We start from the raw sequence: 23,895 nt of genomic DNA, 5'->3' as shown, positions 1-23,895 counted from the left end.
TTCCCCAGACTGCCAGCCCCCTCTGGGTGCTCCTGCACCCATCCTATTGTTACTGCAGCCACCCCCTCCCCCGTACTCCTGCCCCCGCCTCCCTCCTGTTACTCCCGCCCCTGCTTCCATCCTGTTACTCCTGCCCCAGTCTATCCTGCTTCTCTGCCCCAGCTTCTATCATCTACACACTGTGAAGGGGCTGGGTGTCCCTCCACCAGGAGACAGCATCCCCCTCGACCCCCGTCCACACCTCACTCCACTCTCCACGCCAGACCCTGCTGCCTCTTGAGACGCTCACCACACATCCTTGGGCCACCGAGTAGATGAGGACCACTATGAAAATACACAAGACGGTGCGGATCTGGATCGTCAGGCATCCTGGAAAACACTGAACAATACAATACATTACTGTAAAACAGGCGCTCATTAAGGAGTTGGTTCACGTGCGCAGACATGGTCACAGTGCAGACTGTGCAGAGCGCCCGGGGAGCGCCTGGGGCCCCACCCACGGTTCCCCCTCAACACAAACTCCTTGGCTGAGCTCATGCTTCACCTCCCAGGTCAACAAACTGCCCAAATCAAAAGAAACCAAAGCTAATGTCTTTAAATTAAAAAGAACCACACCTACCACCATGTACCCCACACCGTGACTCTGGCGCTGAAATGAACTGAATCAATTAATGTGACATTTTTGTTATATGAAATTCTTCTATCTCAGAAATCACAAGAATTTACCTTTATTTGTGTCTTCTTTTATATGCTTCAAGTAAGTTTTATCATTTTCTTCACAAAGGTTTTGCATCATTTTTGTTATTAGAAATTGCACTGGGTGTTATACGCAACTAATGAATCATGGAACTTTACATCAAAAACCAGGGATGTACTGTATGGTGACTAACATAATATAATAAAAAAATATTATTATATAAAAAAAACCAAAAAAATAAAAATAAAAAAAATAAAAACCAACGAAAACAAAAAAGAAAGAAAGAAAGAAAGAAAGAAAGAAAGAAAGAAAGAAAGAAATTCTATTTTAAATCTACTTAAGTACATTTTGCAATATTCAACACGTGACTTCAAGGATAAAAGTGCCAAGTTCTTTTTAGATTCACACTCGTGAAATTGGAAACCAAAAGTAAAGTGAAGACTGCGGGGACCCTGACAGGATGGTCACGAGACCCCCAGCCAGCCAGGGTGCCCGGGCCGCCATGGGGTACCTGCCATCCCCCACCCCTACCCCCCGGGAAGTGAGGACCTTCACTGTCCTGGTCTGCAGGTGAGCAAATGCGGCCCGGCCAGCTAGCCTCCCTCGTTCTATGGAGCTCACGCAGCCACAGCTACGGATCTGGGTCCCGTCTGGGATTCCCGAGCCCCAACACCGCTGCATTGTGCAGACACGCTGGGCCCCCCGGATCTCAGGAAGAAAAGCTGTCTGCGGCAGCGCCAGCCCCGACTGCTTTATGGAACCAGTGCCTGCCACCTCCCTCCCTGTCTACTCTCGTGTCAGCCCTGGGACAAGTCTGAGGATGCAGCCATGGGATTCTGGCCCCCGGCCGACCCAGCACACGCAGCTCACGCATTCACTCAGCAAACACTGGAGGGATCCTCCTGGCGGTGGATGTCAGGAGCCCCTGGGGCCCTGGGAGAGGCAGGAACAGCACAGAGGTGCCTCATGAGGGCGATGAGTGGGGGGCTGCTGACCGAGGCTCAGCAAGACCTCCCCGGGGTGCACAGGGGCTGAAGTGGAAGGCGGCCTGGAGCTGGGTCCGCGGTGCGGGGGCGGGGGGCAGCTGGGCAAGGCTCGGGGGCACCGAATCACGGCAGCCTGCCAGGGTGAACGCACCATTCTCATTTGTGTGGCAAATGGCCAAATGGCAGCGGGTTCCTACGGGTTCCATACAAGCTGCCCACGTGGGATCTCTGGGTCCGGTCCCTCCATTTGAGCTCTACACACAGCACACGCTAACTGCTCACGCGATGCTTTATTTATGGGCGGAATTTAGCACGTCCCGGCTTCATTCATTGGGGACTCACAGCTTTGTTTCCTGCCAGCCATACACCAGCGCCGCACACCGTTCCGTGGAAATAAGAGAGCCAACCAGCTGCCAGCAGCTGGACTCAAGAGCTTACTTTCTTGGGCACCATCTGACCTCCCGTTACACCGTCCACACTGTGGGCGGCTGCAAGTACGCCCCCCCGCCCCGGGCACTGACTCCTTCCCCCTCCTACCACAGCACAAGCGTCATCCAGGGATCTGATCCTTTCCTCAAACTCAGGCTTTGGGGCCGCTGACCCCAGCCGACCCCACAGGACGCGGCAGACGGCCTCACCAGGCTAGGAGGGCACGCTGGGAGCCGTGACGTGGGCCAGCGAGAATCAAGGGATGCTGTGGCTTTGCGTGACCTCGTCAACCTTCTCCTGGGCCCTGCTTCAGTGCGACAAAACCCTGGCTGACTGTGTGCTTGGCACCAGGACCCCCGCTGCGTGAGCTTGGGGACGTGGGTTGTCGCCAGTTCACACTCACAGGACCCCCGCTGGTTCCTGCCCACCCCACTAGACAGGCATCTCCGCCCCCCACCGGCCCACCCTGGCAACTTCCAGTCCCATCAGAGGCAAGACTACAGCAGACACAGACTAACTCGTGAGCGCATGGGTGGGTGGGGGCCCCCGGAGTGGCCGGCTGCCCTGATACGTGAACCACAGCTCAGGCTCTGGATGGGGTTCAGAGCAAAGCCCGTTCATTCTCTGGAGACACTTGTCCTGCTCCTGGGCCTCGGTCATGGGCCAGCAAGGTGCCAGGGGATCTGAGCCACCTCCCCAGCCGGGTGTTATGTGACCCTCCAATGCTGTAAGGTGGGTGTGCACGGACAGCAACCCCCGTCATCGAGTGGGAGAGGCACATACGTGACCAGGCCCAGGCAGGCCCTAGGGGCACGCCCACATTACACCAAGGAGAGGCCCAGACGCCACAGTCCCACTCCTGCTACACCTGTGATCGTTCACGATCAGGTGACGGAGGAAGAGAAGACTCCACTAGCTTCCGGCAGGTTCCACACAACCAGAAGCGCCACCCAGAGTGGGCAGCTGCAGCCACAACGACCCTCTCTGGCTTGTCTCTGAAGGACGGTGACGGTAAATCGTGCCAGTGGGCAGAACGTCAGACCATGCACCTGCTGTGTGCTCCGCTTGGAAGGAGAAGGGGCCAGATGTGCCGTCATTCGCTGACTCTCGGGCTCTGGCCTGCGGTCCCACTGGACGGCCAGGGACTCGAAAGGAGCGTGACAGTGACAAGGAAGTCACCCTGGGGCACACGTCTGTGGAGAAACTGGTCTGAGGGGGAACACCGGTGTCCCATGAGAATGCCACCAATGGGGGACCTCGGCAGACAAGGAGTGTAATAATCAGGGTGGGGGGACGGCCCATTCTGTGGACACCAGTCAGCCCCTCTCCCCAGCCACCCCCACCACCACCCCACGGACTCGTGGACAAAGTGGCCATGGGGGTAGGGACAGAGGTGACGCTCAGCTGCACGGATGCCCACTCACCAAGGCCAACCTGACTAAAGTCACCGCTGCGTGCCCAATCCCAGCACAGACCAACAGGGAGCCCCCAACATGGCACCCTTCTCCTAATGAGACACATGGGAAAGGGATGCTGGGAATGAGCGTCCATCCGGGCCCAGGTGACAAAGCACAAAGCCACGCAGTCCCTTCGCTGGCCGGTCACGCTGCTGACCTCACCCCATGGCCCCACAGCAGTAGGATTCTCAAGCCTCCCTCCGTTGCCCCCGGGGAACATAGCAGGTGCATGCTGCTGTACCCCACTGGCCTTACTGCGACCCCACCCTCCCGAAGCACACGGCTCATGGATGGTGAAACGTCCTTCTGAAGACTCAGTTGTGGTCCCAGCCGAGTGCCCGCTCTTGCAGAGCCAGGGTCACGTCCTCCTAGTCACACTGGCAAGGTCCCGGCCTCGCAGTGCACCGCAAAAATGTGGAGAACACCACGCCAACAGAAACACTGCAGTGTTCCCACGGATTGTCCCATGACCCTTAAAAAGGTCCGTTAAAATATCAAGACTCTCAGCACGTGATGGGGTGAGCACTGGGTGTTACAGAAGACTGATGAATCACTGACCTCTGCCTCTGAAACCAGTAATACGCTATATGTTAATTACCTAAATTTAAATACATTTTTAAAAATGTATCAAAACTCTCTTACTGTTGGTTATAAATACAGAGAGATATAAAAACCAGTAAGGCTAGTGGTATCCAGTACACTTGCAACGGGCACAAAATGGTCACACGGTCTCTCCCTCAATGCCTGGGCCTGTGAGGAGCCACCATCCCTTGACCACGTGGCAGCCCACGTGGTCGAGCATGGCAGCCGTGACTGGCCTCAGCAGTGGGCGGACTGCGTTACTCACCAAGGACGACCGGGTGGACCTGGGTCAACCACACCAGGTCTTTAAAGCCTGCAGGTGGCAGAAGGGGGAGCAGAAGGACTGGGGCACCACTGAAGGGACTCCACACACCGGGGCTGGCCTGGGGACAGGGACGGCCACAGGCGAGACTGGAGAGGAACCACCAGGAGCTGGGGTGACAGTCCCACCACCGCCCAAGCCAGACCGTGCCAACGGTCAGCCAGAAGGAGCCCCCAATAAAGCCTGCGGCCCCCTTCCCTTCAGCCGCACGCTGCCCGGAGCGGAGAGCCAGCTGGCCGCGGCCGCCCTCGGCCTTCTGAGGCTGTGGTCACTGGTCGGGCAGCAACAGGAAGAGAGGACAGATGCTGGGCCTGGAAGTGGGGAGCAGCCGGGACCGGCCCGTGGGGGCAGGAGTCTGAGCGCAGGATTCATAAGCCGTGCCCACCCCCCCCCACCCCCGGCTTTATATTCGTCTCCTCTGCTCGCCTGCCCTGCAGATTCCAGACTCCCCCAGGGACAGAAACCGGTCCAGTAAAGGAGGAAAGCCAAACCCCGGGAAGGAATCCTTTCTACATGGGGCAGTCGGACGTGCGCCCCTGTGTCTTCGTGCTGCTTCCCTGGGGGGCTCTGACTGGCAGAAGCCGGGGCACTGAGAGCAAAGCTTGTGGGTTCTTGGAGGGAGATGCCACAGAGGCCTCCCCGCTCCGGGCGTGGCAGATGGAGGTACAGCCGGTTGTCGGTGTGACACCCCGAGGAGGCAGCTTGGGCTCAGGCGGGCCCAAACAGGCAGGGAGGGCCCAGAGAACAGGTCTCCGGTCTCGGCTGCAGAATGGAGTCCCTGGAGAACACCAGCCCCAGGCCCTCCTCTTCCACTGCTGTTTCTGAATACGTGAGACAATCAGTTCCCTTTGGCATCCGAGACCAATACATGAGCTGGCTATTCTGTTACCTGCAGAATCACGTTCCTTAACGCCACCACGCCCACACCCTGGGTGGGAGCTGTGACTGCCAGCCACGGGGTGCTAAGACCTTCCCTGGACACAAATACCTGATCCTAGAAACGTGTTTGCTCAAATGCAAAAGCTTAAAATGCTTTTCTGAAAAGTGAACAACACTGATCACGAAGACCCACATGGGCAAGGCCTGCATGCTGTGGGCCACACGTGGACTCCAAGGGGCCTGTCTTAGCTTTAAGGCTGGTGGCCTACTTATCCTTGCATTTAATTTGCTTATATATCCACGGAGCAAAACAGGCATGGAAAATTGTTGTAATTCAGGAAAAAACAGCGGATCTGACCCAAACCCTGGAGAACGTCCCCGGAGCATGAATCACAGTTATCAAACGTGGCCTGGCGGGCCCACCACCCACACAAAAGGAAGCCAGGCTAACTCCAGCCACGGCCACGTGAGCACCTGCAAGCACGACAGGCGCAGAACGTCCCTGAGGCCACCAGGGGGCGATGCCACAGAGCACCACGGATGCCTGCCTCTCCGTGGAGCGTGAGATGGCCAGGACACACCGGGAGGAGGCCACGTCCATGTGCACTGACCTTGGCACGCTCTGCCGGGTGACCGAGCCTGAGCCACATGGCCGAGGGTTTACAAGACAGAGGCAGAGGTGGCAGCCGTGGCCTCCTCCACTCAGCTCGACACAGCCTGCTGTATGAGGGCGCCTGGAGGTTAAGGCCCAGGGCGACATGTCCGCCAGGGGCAGGGCCTGTGCAGATCTGAGCAAGCGTCAGGGTGAGAATCTCAGCTGTCACGGCCACAGACACACAGCTGAAACCACCTGCCAGAGCCCCAATTACAGCTGGTGCTGGACGAGCCTGTCCTCCTCTTGTGTCCGTTCCTTTTGCTCACAGCACGCATTCCCCAGCCCCCAGCAAGCCCTGTGGTGGGGAGCACCACACAGCAAAGCACACCTGAAGCTGTAGAGGCTCCCTGACAGTCCCTTCCTGCCCAGCCCAGCCAGCCCTGACCCCACGATCCCCCACTCAGGGCCACAGTCCGGCTCCCACTGGCCCTCGTGGCTGGCTGGTCCAGCTCAGCCCCCTTCCAGCACCCATCCCGCACCCTCAAGCCTACTTTCTTGCTGGCCCACAGCACTGCAGGCCCCTCCTCCCCATCCTGGCCTCGTGGCCCCCTCCTGGGCCCACTGACACTGTCCCTTTGGTCTCTAGCCTCTCCCCTTGCATGCCAGGCTCCCACTACTGATGTGTATCAGCTCAATTCCCACCCCGTGCCACAGATGGGGACACGGAGGCCCCAGCACCAGCAGCCCCTAGCAGTGGGGGAGCCAAGCCAGGGTGGGGGGATGAAGTTCCCGGGTGGCCACGGAGCTGGCCCAGCTGCCCGGGTGCCCTGGCTGTGGCCGCCTGCCCTGTCCGAGAGGAAAGTGCCTGCCCAGCTGAGTCAGGCTTTCCCACAGAGGCCTTGCTACCACGGACCCAGGCTCACCCGCGAGCACACCTGTGCCGACCCGGGCCCACCCATACCTGTCTTCCACGGCACATGCTGGCCTCTGCCGATGGCCCGGCCCCACCTGCCGGCCGCCACCCCTCCCCAGCCTGATGCCGCCACCTGTGCCGCACAGTCTCCGGGCCACACCCCAGCGTGGACGCTCAGAGCTATCACGGGGACACCAGCGGGCGTGTGAGAGTCTGAATTCCACAGGTTCGGGCTGAGGTCACATGTGCCAGTAGCAGCATGTCCACCCCCACACCTGGCTCCCAGCCCCCCAGGAGGCTGGGCAGGCTCTTGAAGCCGGCTCCAGCTGGCACGTGCTCACCGAAAATTAAGTGAATGAACCATCTCACTTAAAGTGGTAAATGGCAGTTTCCAAGCCAAGCGTCACTGTCTATGAAGATCAAAAAACTGGAAATATGGTTTAAATAACTAACACTTTTTCAATTAAATAAAAACCAAGAAGTTACCTATGAATAACAAAGAAGTTAAGTGAATAAAACCAAATTTTAGTTTTTCAAAAAGCTGCAGTTTCCAACAACTTCACAAAGATAACACCGGGTCTGCTGGACGTGGCTATGGGGTGAAGCGGGGAAATGGGCTGTGTGGCGACACGGACGGCAGGCCACGCCGGGCTAGGACCCAGGGCTCTCCCAGGAACACAGCCGCCCGGGTGCCCTCCCAGCCCCCACCCCACCCCACCCCAAAGGTCACACAGCAAAGCCAATGGAGAACCGTCCACGGTGCGGATGCCCCATCCATCCCGTGACTGCACCACGGACCGCTGGTCCCCTGCCCCGAGGAACTCTGCACTCGGGAGAAGGTGACACCCCCCAATGGGCCTCACTCCGTCACTAGACTGCCTGTCCTGCGCCCTGGGGTGCCCCCGGAACTCCAAGCAGGACCCGGCACATGACAGGGTCTCATGAGCTCCTGCTCCACCGGAGGGCAAGGGGCTCCCCACCCCATCTGTGCTGTCGAGAGGGCAAGCGGAGGCCATGCCTGTACCTGTCCAGGTGATGTGCAGGTACGGGACACACGCACACGGGCACACACACACGCACGCATACACACACACGCACCTGGACCCGGGGGCTGTGCAGGCACAGGACACACACACACGCGCGCATGCACACACACACACACACACACACATGCACGCACCTGGACCCGGGGGCTGTGCAGGCACAGGACACACACACACGCGCGCATGCACACACACACACGCACACACACATGCACGCACCTGGACCCGGTTGCTGTGCAGGCACAGGACACACACACACGCGCGCGGGCACACACATGCACGCACACACGCACGCACACACATGCACGCACCTGGACCCAGGTGATGTGCAGGCACAGGACACACACACGCACACATGCACGTGCACGCACACACGCATGCACCCACGCACGCACACACATGCACGCACCTGGACCCGGGTGATGTGCAGGCACAGGACACACACACACGCACACACGCGCATGCACACACATGCACACGCGCACACACACATGCACGCACCTGGACCCGGGTGATGTGCAGGTACAGGACACAGGCCACCAGGAAGCAGATGCAGAACACCAGCAGCAGGAGGACGACCACGCTCCTAGGACAGAAGACACAGGGTCACCGCGGGCTGGGCCGAGCAAGGTGTGCCCAAGCAGTGCCTGCGATTCCATCCCCTGACCTCTCCACCAAGTCCCTTCTGTCTCCACCCGACTTCATTTTTTGTTTTTTTTTAAGATATTTTATTTATTTATTTGACAGAGAGACAGCCAGCGAGAGAGGGAACACAAGTAGGGGAGTGGGAGAGGAAGAAGCAGGCTCCCAGTGGAGGAGCCCAATGTGGGGCTTGATCCCAGAATGCCGGGATCACGCCCTGAGCCGAAGGCAGACGCTTAACGACCGCGCCACCCAGGCGCCCCTCCACCCAACTTCTATCCTCCTGGGTCAACCGCGAGGTCCTCCCTCCTGAAGGACAGGCCGCTGGGCGCTGCCCTCCACTGGATGTCATCTGGGAGCGGCTTTTCTAGAAAAAGCTGAATCCCCACACAAGGCCATCAGGTGGCCACCGTGTTCCCAGCGTCTGGGGATGGGGCAGCTTCCTGTGCATTCTGGAAACTCTGGAAACTCAAAAGGGAACAACTCCCTAGGGAGGTCTTGTTAAGAAAGTGGTCCGTCTGGAAGGAAAGCGGGTCTTCCCGCCGAAAACCAACACAGCCGAGTTCACTTTGACTTAGCGTAACTGAATATTATTAAACTACTACACCTTTCTTCCTTTCCAGAGGCCGCTTTTTCTCATTTTCACGTATCTGAAAATGATGCATGCCTAGAAACCAACATGCAATTTCTCCCTCGAAATCTGTCCTGGAGTCAAGGGTACACGTTGTGTGGATGGACACGCTGAGCACAGCTGGTGTCTTAGGAGCATTCACATGACAACGGAGAACCTGGGGGTGAGCGCCCCATGCACGTGCCGCTGGGGCTTGCCTCCCGGCTTCCTCGAGCCCACGGACAGCTGGCCGTCCCTGCGAGCCAGGGACCACGGGGGAGCAACCAGCGGACACGGAAGGAACTCCCGGCCCTTCTCCCCGGACCGCGGGGCCCGCCACACTTACTGCGGGATGATGAGAAGGTAGACGAGGCCAAACAAGGCAGCCAGGACGAGCGCAAGCACGACGGCACTGGTGAAATACTCGTCCTGGAGCTGGTGGTACTAGGAGACACCGAGACCCGCCATCAGTGGCTGCGGCTGCCGGGAGACACCGCGGTCCTCCGGAGGCACCCAGAACTGGGGACCGCCACTGCGTCGACAAGAGCAAGTGCGGGCAGCCCCAGCCGAGGGGCCCCCCGGGGATGCCCCGCGTCCCTTAAGTCCCCGTCACCTACCTTGCGCTCGCGCTCAGCCTGCTTATACTTCAGGGTGAAGAAGTCCAGGTCCGCCATCTCCAGCTCCATCTGGCGTGCTTCTAGGAGGCGGCCGATGTACCTGTTGACGCGCGTGCCCGGGGTGGTGTAGACAACATTCGCAGAGAAGGACGAGCGGTTTCTGAGTTTTTCTGACGCAGTTCTCAACGCCCTCCGCTGCCGTGATGGGGGAAAGAAAGAAATGTCATCAAACCCTCTGCTGATTGAAGAAACAGCTGTTACGCTCCCTCCAGCTGGTGTGCTCGCCCACTGCGGTCTGGGGGGCCGGGTTCGGGGCTGAGATGCAGTCACAGCTTCCCCACCTGCTGGCACTGAGATCCCAGGTCACTTAGCTGAGCATCGGTGCTAGGGCTCCCGCGTCTGCAAACGGGGCATGCGATGTTCATGCGGGACCCTGCGTGGATGGGGGCGGTACCCAGCAGGGCAATAAAACAGAGGTTGGGTCTTTAAAAATACCAATAAAATGGGCAAATCTCTAGCAGACGTGAGAAAGAAAAAAAGAGAAAGACGCTAACAAACTCAGGAATGAAATGCGACTTTACTACAGATCTTGCGGACGTCAAAAAGGTAATAAGGAATTACTGTGAACAATTACACACATTGATTTGACAGCTCAGATCAATGAACTAACCAAAGCATGCGATCGCAACTCACCCAACATGAAAGATTATTAGATTAGCCCTGTAGTTACTAAAGAAATTCACTTCAGAACTGTAAAACAACTCCCGAAAAATTAATCTCCAGGCCCAGAGGGTTTTACTGGAGAATTCTACTAAACATTTAAAGAAGGATGAACACGAATTCTATACGATCTCTTGCAGAAAACAGAAAAGGTAACACCTTCCAACACATTTTATAAAGTCAGTATTATCCTGATACCAAAATCAGACCAAGACAATACAAAAAAAGGAACACTACAGGCCGTCTCTTTCAATATCGATGCTAAAATCCTTAACAGAGTGTCAGCAAATAGCATTCAGCAGTTTATGAATAGCAATAGCAACACACACCCATGACCATTTCTAGAGACGCAAGTCTGTTTACATATCCGTACATCAATGCCCACACCACATTAACACCGTATCAACCACCATGCAAAAAAATCCCATGGTTGTGTCAATTGATACAGAAAAAGCATTTGACAAAATTCAATACTCATTCTTGATAAGAATGAGTTTCCTTGATCAGAAAATGGGGGGGGGCGGAGCGCCTGGGTGGCACAGCGGTTAAGCGTCTGCCTTCGGCTCAGGGCGTGATCCCGGCAATATGGGATCGAGCCCCACATCAGGCTCCTCTGCTATGAGCCTGCTTCTTCCTCTCCCACTCCCCCTGCTTGTGTTCCCTCTCTCGCTGGCTGTCTCTATCTCTGTCGAATAAATAAATAAAATCTTCAAAAAAAAAAAAAAAGAAAACTGGGGAGGGGGGAAGTTCCCCAACTCGATGAGGATCTACACGGTACCTATAGCCAGCATCGCACTCGCTGGTGAAAGATGGTATGCTTTCCCCCTGACTTTCAGCACAGTGCTAGAGACCCCAGCCACTGAAATAGGGCAAGAAAAGGAAATAAAAGGCAAAAATGAGGAAGAAAGAACCAAAATTGGCCCTATTTGCAGATGACATGATGTAAGTCTACGTAGAAAATTCCAAGGGGAGGAAAAACCCTAGAACAAATGAATTCCACGAGGTCAACAGATACAAAACAAACATAAAAAAGGTATTTACTGGGGCACCTGGGAGGCCCAGTCAGTTGGGCATCTGACTCGTGGTTTTGGCTCAGGTCATAATCTCAGGGTCATGGGATCAAGCCCTGGATCGGGCTCTGCACTCAGTGGGGAGCCAGCTTGAGGCTCGCTCTCTCTCTCTGCTGCTCCCCCTGTTCCCACATGCGCTCTCTGTCTCTCTCTCTCTCTCTAAAAATAAATAAGTAAATAAATAAAGGTATTTCTTAATCTGAAAATCAGCATGTGAAAACGAAAGTTAAAATTCAATGCCATTTATAATCATGGGGAAAAAAGAAGTACTAGGTACAACTCTAACAAAACGTACACAACTTGTGTGCTGAACACTATATAATAACGATGAAAGAAATCAAAGATCTCAATACACAGAGGGACATGCATGCTCATGGATTAGAAGACATTTTTCTTAAAATCACTCAACCCAACGTTAAGACTTATCGTATAACTCCTTTGATCAGGACAGTACGCTGTTGGCAGGGGAACGGAACACACTAGAGAGCCCAGAAACAGCTTCACACAAGTATGGTCAATGATTTTTGACTAAAATGCAAAAGCAATTCAATGGAAGAAGGATAGTCTTTTCCACAGATGGCGCTGGACCAAATGCACGTCCACATGCAAAACAGTAAATCTTTTTTTTTTTTTTAAAGATTTTATTTATTGATTCGACAGAGATAGAGACAGCCAGCGAGAGAGGGAACACAAGCAGGGGGAGTGGGAGAGGGAGAAGCAGGCTCATAGCGGAAGAGCCTGATGTGGGGCTCGATCCCATAACGCCAGGATCACGCCCTGAGCCGAAGGCAGACGCTTAACCGCTGTGCCACCCAGGCGCCCCAGTAAATCTTGACCTAAACCTCACACCTTATAAAAGATGAACTCAAAACGCACCATAGGTTTAACTATAAAATGTACAAGTATTAACTCTTAGAAGAAAGGTGAAACTCTTTGGGGTTTGGGTTACGTAGAGAGCTCTTACCACACCAAAAACACACACAGTTCATAAAGGAAAAAATATCAGTAAATTGGACATCTTCAAAATTTAAAACACCTGTCCTATGAAAAACAAGCCACAGGCTGGGAGAAAACACGTACAAACCACACGTCTGACAAAAGAATCAGACCCAGAATTCATCAAGAACTCTCAAAAGTCAACGGTCCCCAAAAAATCACTCTAATTAGAAAGCAAGACAGACATTTCTCCAAAAAAAAGAAGAGAGAAAATGTGGACAGAAAACAAGACCTTGAAACGATGGTCGACACGATTAGCCACGAGGGAAATGCCAAATAAAATCATGAGGTGTCACTACACACTTATGAGAAGAGCCAAAAGGTTCTAAAAACAGCGACAGCACCAAGGACTGACGAGGACGCAGAGAAGCTGGATCTCTTACGTGTGGCTGCTGGGAACGTGAGACGGGACAGTCACTCCGCAAATGTTTGCCAATTTCTCAAAACCAAACAAAAAACAGAAACAAAAAAACAAGACCCACCCGTGGCACAGCTGGACATCTCTCCCAGCAAATAAACTTATGTCCTCACAAGACTCTGAACGGGAACGTTTACTACAGTTCTATTTCCAATAGTCAAAGTTGGAAATGACCAAAAGGTCCTCCAACAGGCCACGCAAACAGTGGTCCATCCACACCGTGGAATCCCCGCGGCCACGGCAAGAAGAGAGCTACTGACACAGGAACAGCCTGGAGGGACCCACAGGGTTTGTGCGGAGACTGAAGAGTAAGCCAAGGTCACAGGGTGTATGCAGTCACGGGACGGAGAGCACTCCGTGCAGCTGGGTTTTGGGGAGGGCGGCAGTGTGACCCCAGCAGGAGGAGGACTGTGGCCGTGAAGGAAACGTTCCAGATTCTGAGCGTGGCCAGCAGGGTGAAGCGAGGCCGAGCTACACACAACACCCACCAAAGGCCATTCCCTAGTTTGGGTCCACGCGGACGCTGGCTGAGCTGCAACCGCGGGGGAGGCCACTGGGGGCCCCTGGGGCCACTCTGTGCATACTGCCTGATTCCACCTCGGACGTGTGTGCAGTCGGGGTGGCGCGTCACCCCTACCTCCGGAAAGCTGCGGAAACATTGAACAGGTAGGGACAGAAAGCCGCCACCTACAATCCCTGCTTGGAAACAAGCCGCTGACGTTCTGCAGGGCAGCCCACAGATAGCTGCCACGCAGACACCAGCCTGTGAACGTGTTCCTTCCAGTTCCACGGCCCCGGCCTCCCCGAGGCTGGAGAACACACACAGGAGGACCACCCAGGGCCGGCGAGCCCCTGATGCGCTCCCATGAACGCGCCCTCCCCCGGGACCACACGCATTTGTACATGATGAAAAACCCCGCAGCCTGACACTTCCCGTGACACTGGGTCAGCTCCCGTGAGCGTCCGGCGTGCAGACAAAGGCCGCAGGCACCACGGCCCCTGGATCTCCGCAACGGTGCTCAGTTATTCCGGGAGGAGCGGCTGTCTGCCCACCAGCCCCGGGTCTGCAGAGGGCAATGCGGGGGAAGGGGGGGGGAGGAGCAGGGCTGACTTCTGGGGGGCCTGCGCCATCCTGGGCATGTGGGGGACCCCAGGCAGTGAGACGGGAGCTGCACAGGCTCATGCGGTCTTGTCGGACGCCCGGGTGCAAAGCGCCTGCCGCACCCCGACACATGGCTCCTTCAATAGGACAGGACGTTAGCTGTGGCCACCTCTGGGGGCGGGATCACAGAGGCTCCCTCTTTTTCCACTTTTCTCCACTTTCCACAACAAACATGTATTTCCTTGGAAATCGAATCAAAATCAACATCAAGAGAAAACTTGTTGCTCATTTTGCTGTGGAACTTGGCTGCCTGAACCTCTTTCTGGCTCAGTGCAGACACCTGCAAACCAGGGGCTGTGAAGCCCTGAGTGAGCTGCTTAACCTCTCTGTGCTCCAGCTTCCTGGTCTGTAACAAAGGTGGCCCCCGAGGGGAGCTCTCAGAGGACCTGGAACGTTCAGCTCTTGTGAAGAGCTGGAAGCACGCTGGCCCAGACCGAGTCCTCGAGCTGGCTCTCCCTGTCCTCAGTGGCGACAGCAGATGGGTCCCCCTGTGCTGCCAGCAGGGTGGGTTGGAGCCCCAGTCCACATGGAGCCCAGGCGAGGCAGACACACCGGGAGCCACGGGCTCCTCACAGAAGCTAGGAAGATGGGCCAGATTGCAGGGTGGACTCCTGGGAGGCTGATGGCCACCACTCAGCTTGCTGACCCTAGGCAAGAGAGGTGACCCACTCTGGTGGCCGGCAGGGCTTGTGGGGACATGGAGGAACGGGCCTGGACAGGAAGGCCTCACCTAGGAAAGCAGCCTTGGGGACCGAAATGTACTCACCTGCCCCTCCTCCTCTCTGCCAGCTGGAACTTGGATGCAATGACTGGAGCCCCAGCATCTATCTTGGGCCATGAGGCGACAGCAGGCAAGCCAGAATAGCATCATAGAAGAGGTCTAGTTCAAGATGATTGTGAAGCCACCACATTAGCCCCATCCTGCCTGCTCTCTGGGTTTACTTTAAACGTAACAAAGCTAACCTCTCTTCTGTTCAAGCCGCCACGATTGGGGTTTTCTTCAATGCCATGAAACCCACTGCTGACTAGCAGGACCCCTGAACACACACATGTGTGAAGTGGTGCCCTGGGAGTTGGGGCCCAACTGTCCCTCCGCTCCCAGTCGGCCCTTCCCTGCCATGGGATGTGGCTGCCGGAAGACACGGGTGGTGAACTGGGGGACGGGAAGGATGGCAGGACCCAGTGACGGCCTGGTCTGGGTGGGGCTGGCCAGGAGAGTGCTCCCTGGGGCTCAGCTTGGACACCCCGCTCCCTGAAGCCGGGGAGCAGCAGAGACGAGCACAAGTGGTTCCCATCCACGCAGCAGAAGCTCAGGACAGCCCGTGGTGAGACTCACCCTGCCCGGCACTGGCCTCTTGGGGCTGCGGTCAGCAGGCAGCTGCTTCCTCCCAGCCTGTACCCCGGGCCCTCTCCCTACACTCTCTGCCCGGCCCACTCAGGGCCCTGTGGTCGACCCGCACACTGCAGGGATACCCCAGGACCCCAGGCCCCGACCCGAAGAGATCACTTCACAGGTGACTGTCTAGAAATGACTGGTCACTCCGGGAACGGACGGGTTTCCCCACCCAGGTCAGAGCGCAGGGGGGTGGGGCCAGGCCTGGGTGCCCACGGCCTCGGTGAAGCAGCTGCGAAGCCACCTCGATGTCAGAGGGCTCTCTGGTAGCGCCATGCAGGCTGGGGGCTCCCCTGCGGGAAGGAGCTCAACAACAGATTCGGGGGCTGGACTCACGGACGTCCCGAAGGACGTGCAGATTTCCACTTCTCCCCGGGCCTTTATCTGCTCTGCTCTTCAAAACTGTTAAGTGTTTGTAGTAAAGGTGCCAACGACCCTCTCATGTGACATCGCAGGGTCTATGCGATGTCCCCCTGGTCGCCCGGGACTCTGGAAGTTTGGGTACGTTGGCTGAATCCCTCGGCTGATGCCTCCAGGCTTAATGTGCTCTGCAGACACAGGCCATCGGGAGCAGGGAAGAGCAGAACCTCTTACGAGAACAGGTAGGACACAGGAGAGGAGGGGGTGCTGAGGGCACAGAGCTCTGGGGCTAGGCCGTCGAGGACAGTCCTGGGTGAGAGACCCCATGCCCACGCTCGAAACGGTCCTTGCTGAGGCCTGAGAAGTAAGGACGCCAGACTTGGCCTGGCTTTCCTGATGCTGTGCACGCTGTCACCAGATGGCAGACCTGGCGTGAGACCTGACCACGGTCAGGGAGCACCTGCCTGAGCCCGGGTGCACCGGAGTGAGCAGCTGATGGCGATTGGGCCCTGAGCTGACCCGTCCAGGGCTGACGGACACAGACCTGCCAGGGACAGCCTGTGGCCGCAGGGCTCACAACATGCCCTCCGGCAACAACTGAAAGCCACAGGAGAGGGCCCACATGTGGCCGTGGCGGCAGAGAGGGGAGCCAGTGCCGTCCGGGGCTGAAGGCAGCAGATGAGCACGGGCAGAGTGTACGGTTCGGGCATCCTGACTCAGCGGCTCAGACAGTGAGGAACTCAGTGTCCTGGAGACACTGGAGGGTCCCGTGCACCTGTAACCATGCGAGTCGGGGAGAAAACCACCGGACGGGTCATCTCAGTAGTTACTGAATGCAATTTCTGAAATTCAGCACCTACTCCTCATTTTCAAAAAGTGCAAACACTCACTCACGTGGGTGACCGCTTCTAATCCAAGCGTCACCGTTAACGGTAAAACTCTACGAAGCCAGAAGGAAAGAGAATGCCTCTCCCGTTAGTAACAGTTAATGCAAGGTGGAGAAGGAGCCGAAGTCATGACCGTGCACCCGAAAACCCAAGAAGCTGAGGAAAGAGTCATCACGATCAGTTTCAACATAAGCTGGAAAGCTACCTTTGTTAAATTCAGACAGAAATGATAGAAATGACATTCTGGAAAAGCTGCTGACCAGGATGGAAACACAGAGGCAGGAGCCAGGCAGGAGAGGTGCGCGTGGACCCGGAGCGCTGGGCATGACACCGGGAGCTGCGTGGACACCGACCGTACGCCCGCTCTCACTGACCCAGGACCCACAGACGTGCACAATCCGAGGTGATCACAGACGTCCATGCCCTTTCGTGAGAGCAGCCCTGTGAGGTATTCACTCCGACCAGAAAACAAAAAAGCATAAATGACCTAAACATCAACGGATATAGAATAAAGACACGGTCTCTCCTCAGGCTGGAGATCCACACGGTGACATGAAGATCGTATCAGAGAAATACTAATATGAGAAATGTCTGTGATGCCGTATGGGCAGGAGACAAAAACAGGCGACCAAACTACTGGTAGAGCCTCTTGCCGACTTCGTTAAATCCACACACATGACACGCGGTGTGCAGCAGGACGGACCGGCCCAGTGCCACCCGCAGGGCCCACCCTGACCCCATGCGAGGGCGCCCACACCAGAGTCAGGCCTGGATTCAGAGGAGTGGAAGACAGGGCCGGTGGAAGACCTCATCCCAAAGGGGACGTGGTCTCTGGGGGCGGTGGGGACAGCACCCTCAGGCGGAAGGGCCCCACAGTCACTCAACGGCCGGCCCTGCCTCTGTGTCTCTCCTCCCCGTCCTTTGGGACCACCGGCCTTGTCAGTGTCCTGTCTCTACCGTTTGGGGGCCTCCCATGGTGCAGACACTGCTATCCTGCACGTTGGGGCTTATTTTCACTACTCACGAGGCAGATGGCAATGAGGGGAAGCCTGTTACCTGCCTGTACCTCTGTCTCCCCGGCAGGGCAACTACCTGGGCCATGGAGGCTGGAAGTGCTGGCTGGCGGGGAGGGACCAGACAAGGGGCCAAAGCTTGGGGCCCAGGAGTCCCACGCACTGGCAGACAGCTCACCAGGGGTGTCGGGAGACCCTCTCAGGTCGGGGAGCTGTGTGCAGACAGGGAGCCCTGAAACCACACGACGGTCAAGGGGCTCGGCCTTGGACCCTGGGGTGCCGGGCATGGTGACAGGGACGATGTCAAGGGTGCAGGCCTGCACACTGCACTTAGGCTCCTGGTGTAGCGTAAGGCAGCAGGTGTCCCCCAAGGAGGGAGGCTGGAGGGCCAGCACCGTCCCCGGCACACACAGATGAAGCAGCAGAGTCTGAAGGCGGGCAGAACCTGACCTGTGAGGCACCCCGCACTCCAGAGATTTGGGGTGTCAGGGGCTGGTCCAGCATTCAGGACATGGGAGACAGGAAGAAACCCACATGGTTCTGCGCTCCCGGGAGGGGCAGGAGGAGGAGAGCGGGGGTGAGGAATCCAGCAGCGACTCCAGACGACAGGGAGGGAAAGGTTCACACATGCACGTGCACACACATTCATGCACACACACACATGTGCATGCACGCACGCACATGCACATACGCTCATACACACACGTGCGTGCATACGCACACTCATGCATGCACACTCATGCATGCGCGTGCACATAACTCATGTATGCACACACACTCATGCACACACACACACTTTCAAATGCACAGCAAGCTGATAAGAAAGGGAAGTCACCCGAGGACATTCAGACATGGGAACCCAGGCCGGGCAGGTGGCTGATGGGCCACTGCCACCTGAGACCCGGAGAGCTTGGAGAGCCTGTCATCCGTCATGAGACAAACACAGCAGCGCGAGGCCTGACTACAGTGGGCAGTGCGGTCAAAACTAATAGAGGCCCGCGCCCCCAGTGGCCCTGTCAGCAAAAGAGACGCAGGGAGACCCTGCACCAGGGACAGTCTTACACCCAGCTCTGCACCAAGGGGAAGCCCCCCCCGGGAGCACATGTGCACACGTCTGCCTGCCTGGGACATCCAAAATCCACTGGCCAAGCACGTGAAGCCCCCGGGTACCTGGCCGAGGGGAAGGCCAATCTTGATAGAGTCCACGTCAGCACAGCTCTTCAAGAATTTCCAGCAAAATTCGTACAAATGTGAGCTCACAGCCCAAACCACAAAAAGCCTTGTGGTCTCAGGAAACGGGCATTGGTCACGGACGGAGCCAGACTGGGTTCGGGCCCAGGACACGAAGACACAGGAAGGGAAGGGGCAGTGCGCCAGGCTTGTCCCGGGCTCCTGGGACACAGCGCCCTGCCCCAGGTGACCGGGGTCTCTGCCCCCCAAGACGTGAGGACCATGTGGTTGAAGTGGATGCTGGGAACCCCACAGAGCAGCACCGCCCCCCAAACCCAGCAGAAGACCAGAACATCCAAAGACGACTCTGACCAACCCAAGAGGAAAGTGGCAAATCCTGGCAGCCAGGCCACGAGACAGGGACCACCAGGGGAGGCCACCTTCCGTCGACTGGACGACTTTAACCACAAAGAGGGAGAAGGCCCCCGGGCTCGCAGGCCATGGCTGAGGCTCCAGTCCTCAAGACGAGCATGAGTGTCCTGAGGGCAGGCTCAGACAGCCGCTGGGGGTCCGGGCACGCGTTTACCCATAAACACATGGAATGCCAAATTGCAAAAAAAAAAAAAAAACCCCACAATATGATAGAAAGATTTTTCCAGGAAAGCCAAAGCAGCCCAGCTCTGCACAGCATTTACACGGCCAGGAAGCACGCGGGGCCAGGCTGCCCGGGGCGGGGAGGCCCTCCCACCTTGTCGTCATCCTCGCACGTCATGACGTTGGAGAAGGGGATCTCCGCCTTGAACATCTTCCGACAGTGCATGAGCTGCACCAGCAGGTAGCACACGGTCTTGAACTTCATCCTCTTGGCGGGCTTTATGTCCGAAAGGATCAGCCCTGGAAAGATCTGTGCCGACAGCCGGCACGGAGAGACCGGTCAGCAGACCCGTGCTGCCCCCCGCCCCGCCGGGCTGGGAGCGGGCACCTAACGGGGAGAGGGAGGTCACGGGGAGGGCAAACGGAAGTGGACGGAACCAGCAGGCCGGGTCCACAGGACACCTGGGGCCTCTGAAACCCAGAGTGAGGCCCAGTCCTGGGGTGGAGCAGTGGGAAGGTTTGGGGCCAGGCCAGGGAGGGACGCTGGAGCCTGGACGTCGCTGGCTGGGCCGGCAACTGGCTGAGGACCACCACACACTGACCCCCGGCATCCCTGCCCCTCTTACCTCACGCTCCACTCCCACATGGGTGACCCCTGCTGTCCCGGGATCCAGCGCCAACCCCTCACCCAGCCCTCCTCCAAGCCCACTGACACCTGCCATGCCCTCTCTCCCCTTCCTCAGGAGTGAGCTCACTGAGCCCAGCCTGTCCTGCCCCGGAGCCCCCCGCAGCCACGGTCCCCAGGTCATAAGTGACTGCACAGCCCCCATCCACGGACACACAGGATGGAGAAGCTTGAAGCTCTCCCTCATAGCCCACCTGCTTGTCCTGAAGGCGTACTGGGGCCACCTGTGCCCTGCACCCCTCACCTGTGCCCTGAGCCCCTCCCCTATGCCCTCCACCCCTCACCTGAGCCCTGGAAGGACTAGGCCCCCCTTAATCATGTCCAAATCAGTTTCCTTGGGCACAGTGACCTCGACTGCCCCCCACACGATGGTCACAGGCCTCCCTGTGTGCACAGCACCCCTCCATGCTCGGTGCACCCCCATACCTGACCTGTTTGCAGGAGAGGGGGAGGGGAGAGGGAGGATGCAGGACAGCCCAGCCCCCGAGAGGACCCGGGTTCCGACTAGGGGTTCATGAGCTTGCCCACCCCGAAGGCCTGGCGCAGGCATGGGCGAGCAGGGACCCCGTCCCAGTCCCAGTCCCAGAGCCCACCTTCCGCCGATGTGACGGCACGATGAAGAAGGTCTCGATGTTGTGAGCTTTCAGAAAGCTGTTCCTCTCGTGCCCGTGCCCCGGCTCCACCTCATAGTCACCGTTCAAGCACGCCAGGGTCGTCTTCGTGATGTGGACCTTCCTGCAAGACAGCAGCACAGCCGTGCCCAGGGCCTGCGGCTGCAGCAAAGGCGTCCCTCCCCACAGGCAGGTCCAGGAGGAGCACTCAGGCTCCCTGTGTCACCGGGCAGCACCGGTCACCTGGGAAGAAGAGGGGGAGGGAGCCCAGCAAGGGGGGAGCTACAGGGGAGAGCTCGGATCTGGGTACGGGCCGGCAGAGGGGCCCAGCATTGGCAGGAGCGGAAGGGAGGCAGTGGCGTGAGGGGAAAAGCGAGTGTGTCCCCAAGACCCCCAGGCAGTCACACTGCGTCCACATGAGGTGGGGCGGCACTCGTGCTCACCCCAGTGCATTTCCTGGTGACTGAAGGAGAAACCGTCAGTTGGCCTCTCTGAGCAGAGCTGCGAGCCTGAGATCCACAGCGGCCCCCAGAACCCAGCAGCTCCCGCTCCTCCCAGACACCGGAGCGCTGAGGTCTGGGGGCCAAAAGCAACACCCCAGCGTGCAGAGCAGCTCCTGCAAGCCCAGAGTCCCCACACCACTGAGTCCCCTCAATTTCCTGCAGGAAAAACCGGGCACTCGAGCGTGGCAAGAGCCCCCCGCCACCACCGGCCTCCGGGCTCCTGGGACATAATCACCTGCCAGCCTGACCCTGAACTGCAAAGGGACACCCCAGCACCAGGGCTCTCTGGAGATGCCAGGGCAGGTGCTCCTGTGTTCGGGGTCCTCCGCCCGCAACAGGGATGGGAGGCACACCCAGTCGCAGAGCAGAGGGGCCTCCAGGGTCCCGGAAATGTCAGCAACCACGCTCAGGGCAGAACAGTCTAGGCTCTGGGACAGAGCAAGGGTGTCAGGTGCAAGTACATGGCAGGAGTGGACACCACCGCGGGTCCCAGCCGAGGCGCGGCCTGGCCAGCCCAGACACAGTCCCCCAAGCCCCTTCCCCGGACACAGATGGCAGGGGAAGGGGATGCCCAGTGTCCACTGCCTCTCAGTCCTGTGGCACCGGAGGTCCAGCTATGCCTGTGACGGTCCCAGATGGCAGGGGAAGGGGACGCAGGTCTGGAATGGGGGAAGATGCAGGTGACTCCCACCGCGGCTCCCCTGGGGCCCCCGGGGCAGGCGGAGTTTGCTCAGGACCCGGTCTCATCTGCTTGGACATAGCCTGGCCCGTGCACATGAGTTTGGGGAAGTGGCACAGGCCCCTCCCACGCTGTCCTCTGGACCCCAGAGTGCACCACCTCGCCCCGACTCACCCGGGCAGGCCAGCGGCCTCCATTACATTGGCCAGGGTCACGTCATTGGACCACACGTCATACTGCCACTTGCGCAGGCCGAGGACCCCGCAGAGGACCCGGCCGGTGTGCAGCCCCACACGCATGTTCAGATCCACCTCCGTGGCCTCTGCCACCGACCTGCAACGGACATGTCACGGGCGTGGGGCTGGGCCCTCATCCACACCCGCGAGCTCGCACATGCAGGGGAGCCTGGACAGGCAGGAGCACGGGGTCTCCTGACCTAGTCAGCCTGATTCCTGAGTGTGGCCCCAGGTGCCCAGGGCTGCTCCAGGCCAGGCCCCCCAGCTCCCCAGCCACTGAGCATCTCACGCCGTGACCACGTCGCCCCCTTGCCCCTCCCCACCCAGGGCAGCCCCCAGGGGGACATGAGCCTGCAACCTCCAATCCACTCTGTGTCCCACTGACCCGGGAGGGGGGCTCATGCCTGCTTGCTGGCCAGAGGCCGGTGTGACGACCCACCAGGACCATCTGACAGTCTCCATGGCCCAAGGGCCCTGGGGAACGGCCAGGGTTTTACCCCGAGCTCCAGACCTGGCCTGACCCTCAAGTAGACTTTACAGGATGACAAACGTGGATGCCCAAACCAAGCCGTGGGTCCAGGTGGCCAAGTCGCCCCCAGCTGGGGAACACAGGCCAGCACGAGTCCCTGCGGCACCCAGGGGACGCTGCCCACGGCAGGCAGCTCCACGCGAGTGGTCACATGGGGGCGCCCAAGGGGGGGCCACGCACAGTTTCCCCAGCTCCAGGACGCACCGCCACAGTCAGACACACACAGTGCACTACGTCAGACCAAATGGGACACACGGCGGCCATGCTGAGGCCCTCCGACGCCGTCTTCCTGTGTTTTCCACTCTTCCCCAACAGGCAGAAGTTACATTATTACGGAAAACTCTAAAGCAAGCCCTCGAGGAAGCAACAGGGGCGATCGTAGGCTCCGAGGGACAGGAGTGCAAGGAGGCCTCATGGGAGGGAGCACTGGGTCATGTGATGCCCACCTGTCCGCAGGTGGCCCCCACGGCAGGTGTGTCCCCTCCGATCCCCATCAGCACCAAAGCCCAACCACAAAGGGCCAGGAGCCTGAGCCACGGCCCAGGACACAGTGGCCCTGTGGTTAGGAGGTCTGTCACGAGGGGGAAGGGAGACCAGGAATCATCGGACACACAGGACTGCTGGGTCTCCACCCTGGGGCCGGCCTGCCAGACAAACTGTCCTCTGCCCCCTCCCAGCATAACGTGTCCTGCAGCCCAGCCATGTGCAGACCCCCAACCCTGCCCAGTATAGCAGGCAGTCCGTGAGCTCAGTGACAAATCTCCCTCCTACTTTAAAACTTGGGGTTGATTCGTGTGTGCCTGCCTTATGCCTAATATGACTTGGCCCAGCTGAGATGCAGCCTCCAGAAAGCCCTCCCGGATCCTCACGCTCATCCCCGAGGGCCCATCACTGGTGCGGGTATGACAGGGTCCGTCAGAAACTGCTCCTGTCCACACCATGACTGCTGGGCAGGCTGGCCCAAATGACCAGAGACTCGGGGGTGCCCAGGTCCCTTAAAACATCTGAATTAGAAACCCTAAAAGAAGACAAGGGGCCTCAATGATGAAATAAAGAGCTCGGGGTCTTCTGTCTGAAACATACGGACAGGACACGGG

At 58.1% G+C, this 23,895-nt stretch overlaps 1 protein-coding gene across 1 annotated transcript in view; it reads right to left on the bottom strand.

The window, feature by feature from the left end:
- ADCY1 (adenylate cyclase 1) overlaps nt 1-23,895 on the bottom strand; it is a 92,398-nt gene that overhangs the window by 32,002 nt on the left and 36,501 nt on the right. The window contains exons 5-11 of the mRNA XM_040644490.1: nt 22,208-22,366; nt 20,834-20,975; nt 19,710-19,865; nt 9,773-9,967; nt 9,502-9,599; nt 8,405-8,489; nt 290-379 (exon numbers count right to left, since the gene is read on the bottom strand). Of these exons, the coding sequence (XP_040500424.1) occupies nt 290-379; nt 8,405-8,489; nt 9,502-9,599; nt 9,773-9,967; nt 19,710-19,865; nt 20,834-20,975; nt 22,208-22,366 (925 nt within the window). The remainder of the gene's footprint in view (nt 1-289; nt 380-8,404; nt 8,490-9,501; nt 9,600-9,772; nt 9,968-19,709; nt 19,866-20,833; nt 20,976-22,207; nt 22,367-23,895) is intronic.

The sequence above is a fragment of the Ursus maritimus genome, unplaced genomic scaffold, assembly GCF_017311325.1.
Source record: "Ursus maritimus isolate PB19 unplaced genomic scaffold, ASM1731132v1 scaffold_3, whole genome shotgun sequence".
NCBI classification, from domain to species: Eukaryota; Metazoa; Chordata; class Mammalia; order Carnivora; family Ursidae; genus Ursus; species Ursus maritimus.
Note: the sequence above shows the minus strand (reverse complement) of the source record. Positions and strands in the feature narration are given on the sequence as shown.